At 38.3% G+C, this 12,219-nt stretch overlaps 3 protein-coding genes across 4 annotated transcripts; 2 read left to right on the forward strand and 1 right to left on the reverse strand.

The window, feature by feature from the left end:
- Window positions 1–451: 451 nt before the first annotated feature.
- LOC113504612 lies at window positions 452–1,728 on the reverse strand. Its single transcript, XM_026887007.1, has 2 exons — window positions 1,377–1,728; window positions 452–929 (listed from the first exon to the last, which is right to left on the reverse strand). The coding sequence occupies exons 1-2, from the start codon at window positions 1,644–1,646 to the stop codon at window positions 735–737; spliced, it is 465 nt and encodes a 154-aa protein (XP_026742808.1). The 5' UTR covers window positions 1,647–1,728; the 3' UTR covers window positions 452–734.
- A 174-nt stretch (window positions 1,729–1,902) lies between these two features.
- LOC113504611 lies at window positions 1,903–6,226 on the forward strand. The gene is made up of 4 exons (XM_026887006.1): window positions 1,903–2,247; window positions 2,472–2,583; window positions 2,658–5,023; window positions 5,241–6,226. Exons 2-4 carry the CDS (start codon window positions 2,496–2,498, stop codon window positions 6,144–6,146), a joined length of 3,360 nt encoding a protein of 1,119 aa, XP_026742807.1. The 5' UTR covers window positions 1,903–2,247; window positions 2,472–2,495; the 3' UTR covers window positions 6,147–6,226.
- Window positions 6,227–6,470: 244 nt separating this feature from the next.
- On the forward strand, window positions 6,471–12,072 carry LOC113504433. Of its 2 annotated transcripts, XM_026886707.1 has the most exons (5): window positions 6,471–7,417; window positions 7,599–7,755; window positions 7,839–7,941; window positions 8,806–11,153; window positions 11,369–12,072. In XM_026886707.1, exons 2-5 carry the CDS (start codon window positions 7,651–7,653, stop codon window positions 11,969–11,971), a joined length of 3,159 nt encoding a protein of 1,052 aa, XP_026742508.1. In that variant the 5' UTR covers window positions 6,471–7,417; window positions 7,599–7,650; the 3' UTR covers window positions 11,972–12,072. The 2 variants fall into 2 exon arrangements, with proteins under 2 accessions (XP_026742508.1, XP_026742509.1); XM_026886708.1 differs by lacking the exon at window positions 7,839–7,941 and having other exon boundaries at window positions 6,477–7,417; window positions 7,599–7,726.
- Window positions 12,073–12,219: the final 147 nt, after the last annotated feature.

The following is a 12,219-nucleotide window of genomic DNA, read 5'->3' on the forward strand; positions in this document are numbered from 1 at the left end:
AGCCCACAATTTAACGTGCCTTCCGAAAAACGGAGGAACTCGTTATGACAAAGATGGTCACCCATCTACGGACCAACCGCGTCAAGCATAGCTTAACCTGTGATCGAATCACTTATGCGGTTATAGCTTAGCCACGAGCTCCTCATCATGAGATATACATATGGGTAGATATACAGAGAGCTATGGAATGCAATCAACGCGGAAACTGTCAGGTGAGCAAAGCGCGTGGTTCTGCTTCTGTGAAGTTTCTCTTAGATATTTTTGTTACAATATATTGATTGATATACTTTCATCTTGTAGAAATAGTATACCGGAAGCCGTCTTTAGGTAGCCTTTGTCTAAATTTATAATCCTAAAAGTTATATTTACAGTTACATAAAATGTGCACCTACACGTAACGTGATTCATTATTTCTTACATTCGGTTTGCACTAGCAATTTAAACAACACACATAGCAAAATAAATATATTCTCAAGAAGAATGATTGTATAAAAGTCCAGTTCGTAATATATGCCTATTTAGAACAACCAACAGATACTGCATCATTATGTTATTCATTTACAAATTTAATGTAATCCAAAATTTAAAGTGTAAATTTTGCGCATGCATTAATTCCCTCTAATCTTCAAAGTTGTTGATGCGGGCATGCTCGACCTCACCAACGTTGCGACTGGTCTCAGCGAGCATCTGGACTGGTGTTGCGTCTGTCAAGAACTACATAATATGGTGTAAGTCTAATGTCCTGCGCAGGACTGTGCACGCATCATAGCTCGTTTCTCTGCCAATTTCATCTTGTCATGTACATCTGCCATCTCGGGCCAGGGTTCGTACTTTTGGTTTATGATGATCAGCTTGTGAACTGTTGGGTTCCTGAGGTCCATAGTGCGGGATACATATCGTCGATTCCGAGATGTGAACACGACGTCAACCTTAAACAAATTCATTTCTTTTACTGTGAGTCAAAATAAATCTGGACTAAGAGCTTTATTGAAAATGTGCAATTGGATACTAGTTTTGCTAATTTACGCGGTTTTTGCAAACAATAATAATATCGTATATATTGATACTGTAATATTTTATTTTTAAAAGAGTAACTTATGAAGTTTCTTCCTGGTTCTTCTCGCATAAGAATGACACTTTTGAACCGTGCAACTAGTAACGTTTTAAAAGTGATTCGAAAACGGCCTATTTGAAATAAAAACTTTTGGTTTTGATTTTTTCTTCTTTATCACTTGCAAGAATACCTTTTATTTTCTGCCTTTTCTTAGAAAAAGAGAACGATAGTTACAAGTGTAACCCATCATAAATATTTACTTCTACTTAGAAACAACTATCACAGGCCGCAAGACTTAAGATACTTATTCAATGAAACATACCTTATTTTTAATCGACCATAATATTGAGCAGAACATTAAAGCTAAGGCGAAGGTGGTTGTGATGATCAGTGGTGATATTTCCCAGTAAGTCGTCAGCATGTTCCCTAGCTTGATTTTCTTCGGAAAGGGAATGTCATACTGCGTGGGAGGAATCATCTGCATTTTCCGCACATGAATGACCTTGGGAGTAACTCTCCTTGTCAGCAGCAGTCCTGATTTGTACGTGACGCGGCCAGATTTATACGTAGTTCGTAGTAATTTTGAAAACATTTTAAGAGGAATTGGAGCATTAAGAACTTGAATTGTGTGTTTTTCTGATATATACAAAAACTAGTTGACATAAATGTCAACGTCAAAACATTCTATAATCAAATAGTTATAGAGTAAGCATTATGAAAAATTTCGTCTAAATAGATCATATACTATGTTTAACACGAAATCGTTTGGTTGTTGTGACTGGTCTAGCAGAAGTACTGCCAAAGATTTTCTTTATCTGATGTATTTTGTTAACTCTTCAGCACTGATATTATTGCATCTGATGTCAGGGCATCAATTACAATATCCAGCCAGCATGCTTTGCACTTATTCAGAAACATGCCACAGGAATTGACAGTTCTAGGTCAATATTACCTCGATTTAACTTCATTTTTTACCAGAACACTGGCCGTAAATGTATTATCGATGAACAAAAAAACATTGACTCAAAAGTCAGATGAAATTCAAAAGTCAAACGTATTTTTAATTATAATAAAATAAAATTTAATAATAAGCGTAATAATTGTTACTTTGGGTTATCTTTTCAGGCGAAAATGGAATTTTTGTACAATGAATCACATCGACGAAATTCGTAAATTATCGTGTGACAGAAAAGGTATTTTTACGTACCTCTATTAAAATAATATAGCAGAAACAACTTCCGCTCCTTTAAAACAATAGACTCTATTCCAGAGGTTCCCAGTCTTGCAGAACTCATATCCAAAATCACAATCTTAAGTTATTTCTGGAAAAACGCCTTGTTATTCTTTACTAATCTGTCTGGATTTGTTCAGATCATGCACACTATTTTAAGCAACGCCTTCTATTATTTATTGTCAGACGTCGCCGGTGTGAAGGTTGGTGATGACCTTGCGCACTCCACGACGTCGCATCTCGCCCCGGACAAAGCGCAGATACCGGGCCATAAGGGAGTTTTTCCGACGGGCGCTAGGTACGTTTTAAAACTGCAGAGCGACAGAGATAACCACTGTAACATGAAATTCTAATCAAAGTCTCATATTTCAGGTACCTCATCGCAACCTGATATTAAGATAAGTTCCAGTATAGCTGTTAACGTTACAGATCTTAAACGCAAGATAGTCGGTCTCGAACAACAGTTAGACGAAGTAAATAAGCAGTGTCAGGACATCGCGTGCCTCGACTGCTCTAGGAGGTCCGAGAGCTACATTGAGTCAGAGGTGAACCACGACATAGGACCGATCAAGGAACAAACCGAATCATCTGAGAGAAAGTTGAATGGCATCGACACAAGAGTTATATACAAATCTTCAGAGTGTAATTACAGAAACACTGAAGAGAGTGAGTATATTCCAAATCCAGAAGAAGGAGATGATGAAAACCAACCTGAGGATATGATTAATTGTGACGAGTATCAGACAAATGTTACGAAAGTAAGTAATAAAAAGAGCAAATTACATAGGATAACAGAATACGGTGCCAAATTGCATAAATATAGAGCAAGATCAGTACATGAGAACTACCCTACGACTTATTCTACGAGCAGCTTTCGTTCGCTAACAAACCCACGAATGAATAATACAAACGTTGAATTTTCTAGCCCCCCTGTAGTTAGAAAACATTCCGGGCAAGAATATACAGAGCCAACGATTAAGCATCCTCATAAAAGTCAAAAGCATAAAGATTTAAAACGAAGTAAATTTGATCATTTTAAAGATTCTTATGAACAGAAGCCAAGCAGAGTTCGGAAACATAAACACCACAATCGGGAACTTGACCAAGATTTTATTGCTGACATAATAAGAAGACAGTACAAACCAGTAAAAATGTTCGGAAGGAAAGAATCTGATCTTAGTCAGTTTTCAGCCCCTGTATGTCGAGATCAAGAGTTTCCAGTTCGTCCAGACATACAGGAGGGTACCGAATTATGTTCTTGTTGCTACGATGAAAGCAAACAAAAGATGCGACTCAGTGACCTAAGCGAAATGAGAAGTATTTGTGATACACGCTTATACAGCTCTAAGAAACATAGTCGAGGGAAACACCGTAGGAAGCATTTAGATATTTTTAATAACTCTGAATTCTACGATCTAGTTCCAGTTAAAGAAAAGTCTAGCCCCAAGTCACGGAGAAAATTCACTGATGATAATATGGTACCATATGAGTACTATAGAGAAGTACCACCGTCACCTAGGACATTAAGGCCTAGGCTGAATTTGAAAGCACAACATAACACAGAATTTGAAGAGTATTTGGCTCATGTTAACCACCCACATAGGCGAAGTTCACCACAAAGGCATAGGCATCGTCATGAACGCGTTGAAACTATGGAAAGTGAGTTTACATCGGATCAATCCCCAATACCCATTAGAGTTATAGAACAACCGAGAAAAACTCGTAAACACATGACATGTCAAGTGGAAAAGCAAGATCTGTGTCCACAAGAAGATTGTACCATGAGTAGTTTGCAGTATACACCATATGTTAGTGAGCAAGTTAACGCAACAGTTGAAACAACTTTTAATAAAACACAAGAAACTGAAATAAATGTCGACAAAACAGATAAGGCTCTATGTGAAATTAAAGATATCCTGCAGAGTTTTCTTCATGAAATAAAAAAAGAAACGGTTGCATCACAATGTGACAAATCAGAGGTATCCTCAAAACTTGGTGATACTGGAGTAAATGTTATTCTCGAAAATAATTGCCCAAAAGTCAACAGCCATCCAATGCCTAGTAGGCATAGTTTTAACAACTATGGCGCCGGACAGGCCAACGTGCCACCTTATATGACGCCGTTTACAAATCCTTGTTGCTATCCGATTCTACCAATGTGTCCTATGAACTGTCCGATGTCTATGCAAAATGGTTTCGTGATGCCAAGTCAGAGCTACACGTGTACGAATTGTGCAACTAGTAAAGATCCTACACATTCCGATAATTGTTGCAATAAAACGAGCAATACTGCTTCAGGAGCTGTTCATACAGACACATGCCATACAGAAACGTGTCATACGGAAACGTGCCATACGGAAACTGAAGAACTTATTAAAGAAATCTATAAATTTGTCGCTCAGAGCCCAGATCGAAAGAAAGATTCTGAAGGCACTAGCGACAGACACGTATGTGAACATCATAAAAAGATTAATCCTAAAACATTGACGACAAGAAGTGTTGGTGAGAGTTCGAAACTTTCCAAACACGATGCCAAAGTGGGCACACCGCCGCTGAAATGTTACTCAAAAAGTTGTGAGGCAATAGGATGCAGAATGATGCACGAACCTTATTACAGTGAAACGACAAATGCTAGTTATTCTGATACTCTTTTAGAAAAACTAAGCTTAGAAGTAACACAGTCCATTTCTGGAACCGAACTTGATACAGAAACTACTGAAACTAAGATAAGGTTCAAGGTTAGTATACTGCACAGATAGAAATGGTAGAGGACACCAAGCCTATGACTACAGTGCGCGACGATTATCGGGTTCGATCCCCGAGTAGGACAAAATGTTGTGCGATTTATGAAAGTTTATTCTCAGTATCTTTGTCCATGTAATTAAATGTTTGTGAATCTCACAAGCTGCCACAAGCTTGACACCCATTTTTTATCATTTCTCTTTTTTGTTGTAGCCAAAAAATAGTAAGTTCTCAAGAGTTCTGCGATCTATCGGACTTTTCAAGAAGAAGAAAAAAGATGTTATTGAAGAGCTAAGTGAGAGCGAAAGTGCGATAGACGTCGATGTAAAGCCACGCTCGCCATTTAGGCAAGAAATTACCAATTACATGATGCATGGCCAAGAATATTTCAGACCGCCGCCTATTCCTAATAACTACCGGCCAAATGAGTACCAACCAGATTATCATCCGCCATATAATCCTGGAGTACAGGAGTACCAGTATCCGCCACCTCCTCCTCCACCTATCCATGACATTTACTCTTACTCACCAAGGACACGACAAAGATTTCAGGAACATGCGACCGCACCACCTTACCATTCTAAACAACGACCATCAGCTCCACCATATCAAAGCACGTATGAAAATAGCTACAGTCAAATGCCCCAACCGCAAGTACCGCTCTGCCTTAAAGAGATAGAAGTCAAAAGTATTGGCACGCAGAGCGAGAGAAAGATGTCGATCTTCCGTAAGATAAAGAAGAAGATCCAACCGCCGATGTCGCCGGTCGGAAGAGGCGACGAATACGACCAGAGGAACTGCTCGACACAAACACAAACGGCACAAACCCCGGTAACCAAACCAGTATTGCGCAAACCTTTATTTAACTGGAAGAACCTGCAAGCGAAAGCAATGGAACAGGCTAAAAACGGTAACAACGATCCTCTCAAATTCACTCTCAAAGCTCAAAAAGATTTAGCTGAAGGTGATTTAAAAATAAGAAATGTCATGCTTAAGAAAATGTTTTATAAACGAAATCCTTTCTCTCCAAGAAACCTCATAGTGAGGACGTTGCTTGGGAAAGACAAGTCGAGTTATGGCGAACCCCAGACTGTGTTTAGACCACGGATGTTCTTCTGAGTGTGCGTGACGTCAGTATTTAAGAAATTGTTGCGTTTTAAAATGTATCGTTGCTATAAGAAGTTGTCTAAAATGATAAATTGCGTTTTATTTTTATTGTTCCTAGATATTTGTTTAATAAACTGAAATACACTTAAAAGTTTCAGAATTAAGGCCTAATGTTGCATTTCAGTTTGCGCGCTATGATAATATGTACATATGCAAACTCGGATATTACGGTATCAAAAATAGATCACTGGATTTGATTAATTCCTATTTGAGTGATAGGGTCCAATGTGTAGATGTAAATGGTAGTAAGTCCATGTACTGTATATTATCTAAGGGCAAATTCAACGGTATTTCACATTTTGCTATGCATTCGGCCGCACAGTAATGCCGGATGCTGGCTTTTGTTGAATTTTGGATGGAAAGCCTATGAAGGCCATCCTCAGACTAGGCGACGATTTGGCCCTGATTTTATTAGAAGGGGCGAATTAATGTTTCAATATTTTCATTTTACACAATCGACGTCATTAAAGTCAAAACAGGTAGTAGTAGAGTTTACAGTTAAATAAAAATAATACTTACACAATATAAAATTACAATACTAAGTACGGTTTGGTTATCAACGTCCGCATCGTCAGACGACGACTAAACAGTTTAGCTGGTAATGAACGGAGAAAACCTTTGGCTATGACTTTATGTATCTCGTACATGCTGTATCTATGCCTTCACCCCTTTTTCAAGCGGATGGCAATTTTTCCCAATGGTGAAGTCAACCCCATACACTTAAACTTAAGCTTTGAACAAAACCGAAGGACAGCGTGCACAAAAAAAAAACAAGGTCTCATATGGCATTTGCATAAAGCAATAGGTAAAAGTAAAGACATAAATATCAGTCAGTCCAATTCACAGGTTTTCAGGGCCAAAGGAAACAAAATAGTGTTTCATTATAATCGGTAGAACATATGGCGTTAATTATTAGAGGTTCATTAAAATTTACGTATGGCCAGTCTGAAAATTGAAAAAATAAAATAAATAATAAATAGCTCTTGGTTCAGGCAACTTGACGGACTGAAATTTGGACGAATTCAAACATAGATCTATCAAAGAAAAGTAAAGCTAATGTCATGGTAGCCAAATGTGAAGGTTTGGTTTTAATAATTGGTTCATTCTAAGTTTTATATCTACATCCTGGACCATCCAAAATGAAATTATTTGTTATTAATAAAAGGGCAGATACGGTAATAATTTATACGTAACAGGTGCAAGGAAACTGCCCTCTCCGAATGGTATGTCTCAACTTGAGTATTTTTTCGAAATAAGTTCGTCATGTTCAATGCGATTATATAGATGTGCGATTTTGAAATGAACGAAGTTGCGTAAACTGGACGCTGCGCAATAACGTGCAGTTTGACGCAACGCGATCTGATAGGCTGAGGTCATGAGTTTCCATAGTTATTCTTGTTTAAGAGCTTCGAAGAAAAATACGTGTCACTGTTAAACACCGATAGTGAAATTAAATATGGATGATTGTTGTGAATTGTCACATACCTCTCCAAAGAACACCTTCCAAGATAAATTGAAAACGTGGTTAAAATGTAAGGGTATCCAAGATATGTACGCTAAGGTATACACTGATCCTATTATGCTTGATCGAAATTGGGTGCACAGATATCGGTCGAGCATTTTAATATAAATTACTATTTCCAGCGTGCTGACAACATGAGCACTGAAGAATTTGGTAACGGTGCGGTTTGTAGGCAACGTTTTAAAGGCATTGAGAACTTCTTGAGGCGAGTCGCATTTAATTTGGGTAATCTATTATTCATTTCTGTCTAATAGGTAATTATTTTTATCAGCCTTTACTCCTCTCTTTCTCTCTACATCTCTTCTTTCAGCCTATGGCTGTGATTAATAGGTTTAAATCATTTTACAATTACTGGCCTTGCCTTACCTTTTCGTTGTTAAATGAATTGCCGGATACGAATGGCTATACATCATCTTAAAATAAGCGACAAATACCTAAGACTTAAAATACTAGGTATTGCCATTCCTTATGATTGGACCCCCTCCGTTGATATTTTATTACATCTAAGGACGCTGCTTTTTCTTGCGGCAACTCTTCGAGTTTTTGAGTCACACTTGAAGTCATAAGATATCGAATTAGTCCAACCTCGATGTATAAAATACCTTTCTCATTTGTTCCTTTAACTCAACATTTCTCGTTATGAGCACAGAGTCCCTAAAAAACAGTCCTGCTTATTTATTTTATCTACTTCTCGATCCTTTGGAACCAATTGCCTCCTTCATAGTTTGAAATGGAAATAAGTTACCCAGTTTAAGAATATGCTGACGATGTTCGTTTTTTTTATTTTTAGACTTAGTACTTTTTAACTGGAATTTAATCAAAATTAGTCCTCATATTTATCTAAACATCTATTTCCTTATCAAATCTGGCTAACTCGTCTTTTTTACAAGTCGAAATCTCTACATTCGGATTTTGGTGTCTTCTTCGTTCTACTATGACAAAGCATGGAACCAAATAAATTGTGAACGTTTGTTCTACATGTGGAAGCTAACACATGTATTAAAATGAGGATTAAATTTTTTCTTTGCCTAATATATTTCTTACACTGACGTTTTTCAATTATCAAGTAATTTATATTTTTCATAACAGGCAATACACCGTCCCAGACCGAAGTGAAAATAATATCTTGCATTCCGATTGATGTAACGGATCTGCAACAAAAAATTCTCCACTTGGAGAAACAACTTGACGAGTCTGGCAAGCGCTCCCCAGATATACAGTTACCAAATCAAAATCCAATAACTAACAAAGTGACCAAACTTCCAAAGCCGTCGCTTTCGCAAAAGCGAACCGTCAACACCGTGCTATGTGAAACCAACTTCCCTCACGTCTCCACCACTGCCGTCGCCTGCAACGCATTGGACTGCGACAGAAGCACAAGCCCAGCATGCACGCAGTCAGGAAAAAAGTCTAATGTTTCTTTCATATTTCCAACGACAAGTGCAGTGGAACATTCACAAATTAACTTAGACGAAAACCCATATACCTCTCAGCGTACGGCCATACAACCTGAAATTATACCAACCTACAATTATATTCCAAAAATGAATAACCCAAAGCCAAATGAGTATCGAAAAAACTTTTTTAGAAATAAAAAGAAGTTACTAAAGAAAAGTAAAAAAGCAAAATCACCGTATATCTATTATGCACAAACACATACTTCTCCATTTAATAAGGGTGACATGAAAGCAGACGTTCCTAAGAATGACAATGATCTATCTCGTTCGTATTTGAGTAAAATGATAAATAAGCAATATAAACCTAAACTACTAGGGGGTAATATGTCTCAGGTTAGCGAGTTTTCTACGCCTATTTGCAGAGATAGTCTGCCGCAAGCTGAAAATATCGGACGTTTCGAGTCGGACCTATGCTCATGTTGCCACGGAGCTTTTCACAACATTGACAACAACGTCACTGTTAAATATCCTCAGACTTACATGATTAATGAGATTAGCACTGGTAACGCATATTATGACACTAACGATTACGACTTAGTGCCCGTAAGGGAAAAACCTATTAAAATGAAAAACGACTCTGATGTTTCAAGAAGAAAGGAACTTAAGCCCCAAATTGATATGAGATGTTGGCCAGAAAATATTCGCAGTAAATATCGAAGCCATCTATACTATTATCCACCTGGAGACTACCCACCGCTTAAGCCTAGCTATAATTATGTAATTAAAAATAGACCAGACTACTACAGTGGATACACGCGAAAATTGCCTAAACTAAGTAGAACAGAACCAACAGCAAAGAAAGTCACCGTAAAGAGAAGGAGAATGAATAGAGATCGGCACATTAGCGTTGAAACTTCAAAGAGTTGCTATATTGACATTGGATCAAATTATCCTAAAAAACTGTATAAAAAACCTAAGGTACAAAAAAGTCTACAACCTATTCCGTTACTGCATAAAAATGCTGAATGTTTGACCACTGTTATAAACAACAGCGAATGTCAGACAGTAACAAGTAACATCGAGGCAAATTTGTCGGAGGCCAAAACAGAAGCAACATTAAATCAAATCAAAAGTATATTGCAGTCGGTTCTTGCAGAAGTTAAGGTTTCCAGTCAAACGAGGAGTCAAATTTCAGAGGAGAAACCGAAAAAGGATGCTGTCGTTCAAAAAGGTCCATCGCAGAGTAACATGCCGACTTCTAGTCTAATGAACAGCATAACTTATAGTCCTTACGCGATGAACCCAAATCCGTACATGGCATCCTGTTCAAGGCAGTTGAGTTCGGGCCCGCTTTGTTACCCACCTGCACCACTTAAATGTTTTCAGAACTTTCCTCTTTTCATCCAAACTCCAGGAAGACACGTGTGCGCTAGCTGCTACAGAAATAGTTCTCACGTCAAATCGAGTCACTTAAAACAAGCGACAACAACAGCTACTAATACAGATGAAATGAAAGAAGAAGCAAGAAGTAAAGAAACAGAAAAGTTGATTAAAGAAATTTATAAATCAATGGCGCTCACTATGGATTTAAATAATAAAGATACGTCACTGAGTGATTACGAGGATGTTATTAAATCTACGCATGTTTTTGCTGGTCCAGTACTTGTAAAGGCGGAGAAAAAGCAGCCGAAAAACATGAAGAATGTAATGCAAGCTATGTCAGAATTATTTATTAAAAAAGAAGTAGCGGAGTCTTCAGAAAGCCCGAACACAACGATGGAAAGCAAGTTACCGTCACATAATACAAGCGTGCGATCGCAGCTGGTCACAACCGACACTGAGGTAAAGCTAAGAAGAGAAAGGCTGGAGAATTACTTGCGAGCGCGGAACCCGCCGCCTATTATGGAAGCAGATAGACGTGTGCTCCGTAAGGGCGTTATACATAATGTGACCACGATTACAGAGTCGGAGTCTTCGAGCTCTGAGTCTGATAGCGACGTCACACTGGTTCTCCCCAAAGAGCCTCACGAAACGAAACAAGTAAGCCATTTTTGTCCTGTAGTGTAGTGGGTGAATTCCGACTGGTATGTAGGTAGGTAGGTAGCACTTGAACCACAAAGGTAAATTTCTTAAACCGTAGCTGGGCCGATGTTCGCCGATCTAAGCTTATCTAAAAAAAAACTGAATCGTTAATTCCAATATCAATTCTTAAAAGCGTTAAGATTTTTAAAAACGTCGTATTTATGTAATTGCAGAAAAAGGAAAAGCAAGGATTGTTCAGCAAAATGTTGAAATCTGTCAAGCTTTTCAAGGCCAAGGAAAAGTCTAAGAATAAAGAAGAAAAATCTGATAAGGACGTGGAATCGTCGAGTGACTCCGACGACTACCAGACCGTGTACAGTCAGAAGATAGAGCGGACCCTCAACCACAGGAACCGCGCGCACAACCTGCCCAAACGCAAGACGCACTCGAAGATATCCTACAAGCACGCTTACCAACGAGACAGGAGTCCTGAGAAAAGGAGGCCTCCCTACATGGAGCAGGAGTACCGGAGGCACTGGAACGAGAAGCTGATGTTCCAGGAGGACAAAGCCAGGCACTCGTCGGAGCAGGCCTATTCTACGTCCACTACTCAAAAAACACCCTTCTATCAAATTGTTGAAGCTAGGAATACATTCCTGGAACCAAAAAAAACTTATAACCCAAAAGCTGACTTTAGGAGAGTAAGAGGTAACCGAGAGGAGAGTACCGTCACAACGGAGTCCAAGTTACCCATGAAAGGGTTGGCATGGCTAAAAAAGCAGAAAATGGGCATCCATTGTGGGGAACAATGGAAAAAGTTAATACTTGAAAGTTAAGTTTGCGTTTTGTGCTGTTCTGTAATCTGTCCTTGTGTCACTTGTGTAGAAAAATTTTCAAATAAAAATTTTAGTCTAATAAAAATTTTTAGCAACCGATATTCCCCCCTCCCTATATTTTGCTATTGATACTTTTTACAATACATTCTAAACAAGCATTATCGATATCAAGCGATTGTTCCGCTATCTGGCAGATAAATTGAAAAATTTGACATTCTCTGCGCAGCTAGGCAGGCCCTCTGTTTGAA

Source organism: Trichoplusia ni, chromosome 22 (assembly GCF_003590095.1).
Source record: "Trichoplusia ni isolate ovarian cell line Hi5 chromosome 22, tn1, whole genome shotgun sequence".
NCBI lineage: Eukaryota > Metazoa > Arthropoda > Insecta > Lepidoptera > Noctuidae > Trichoplusia > Trichoplusia ni.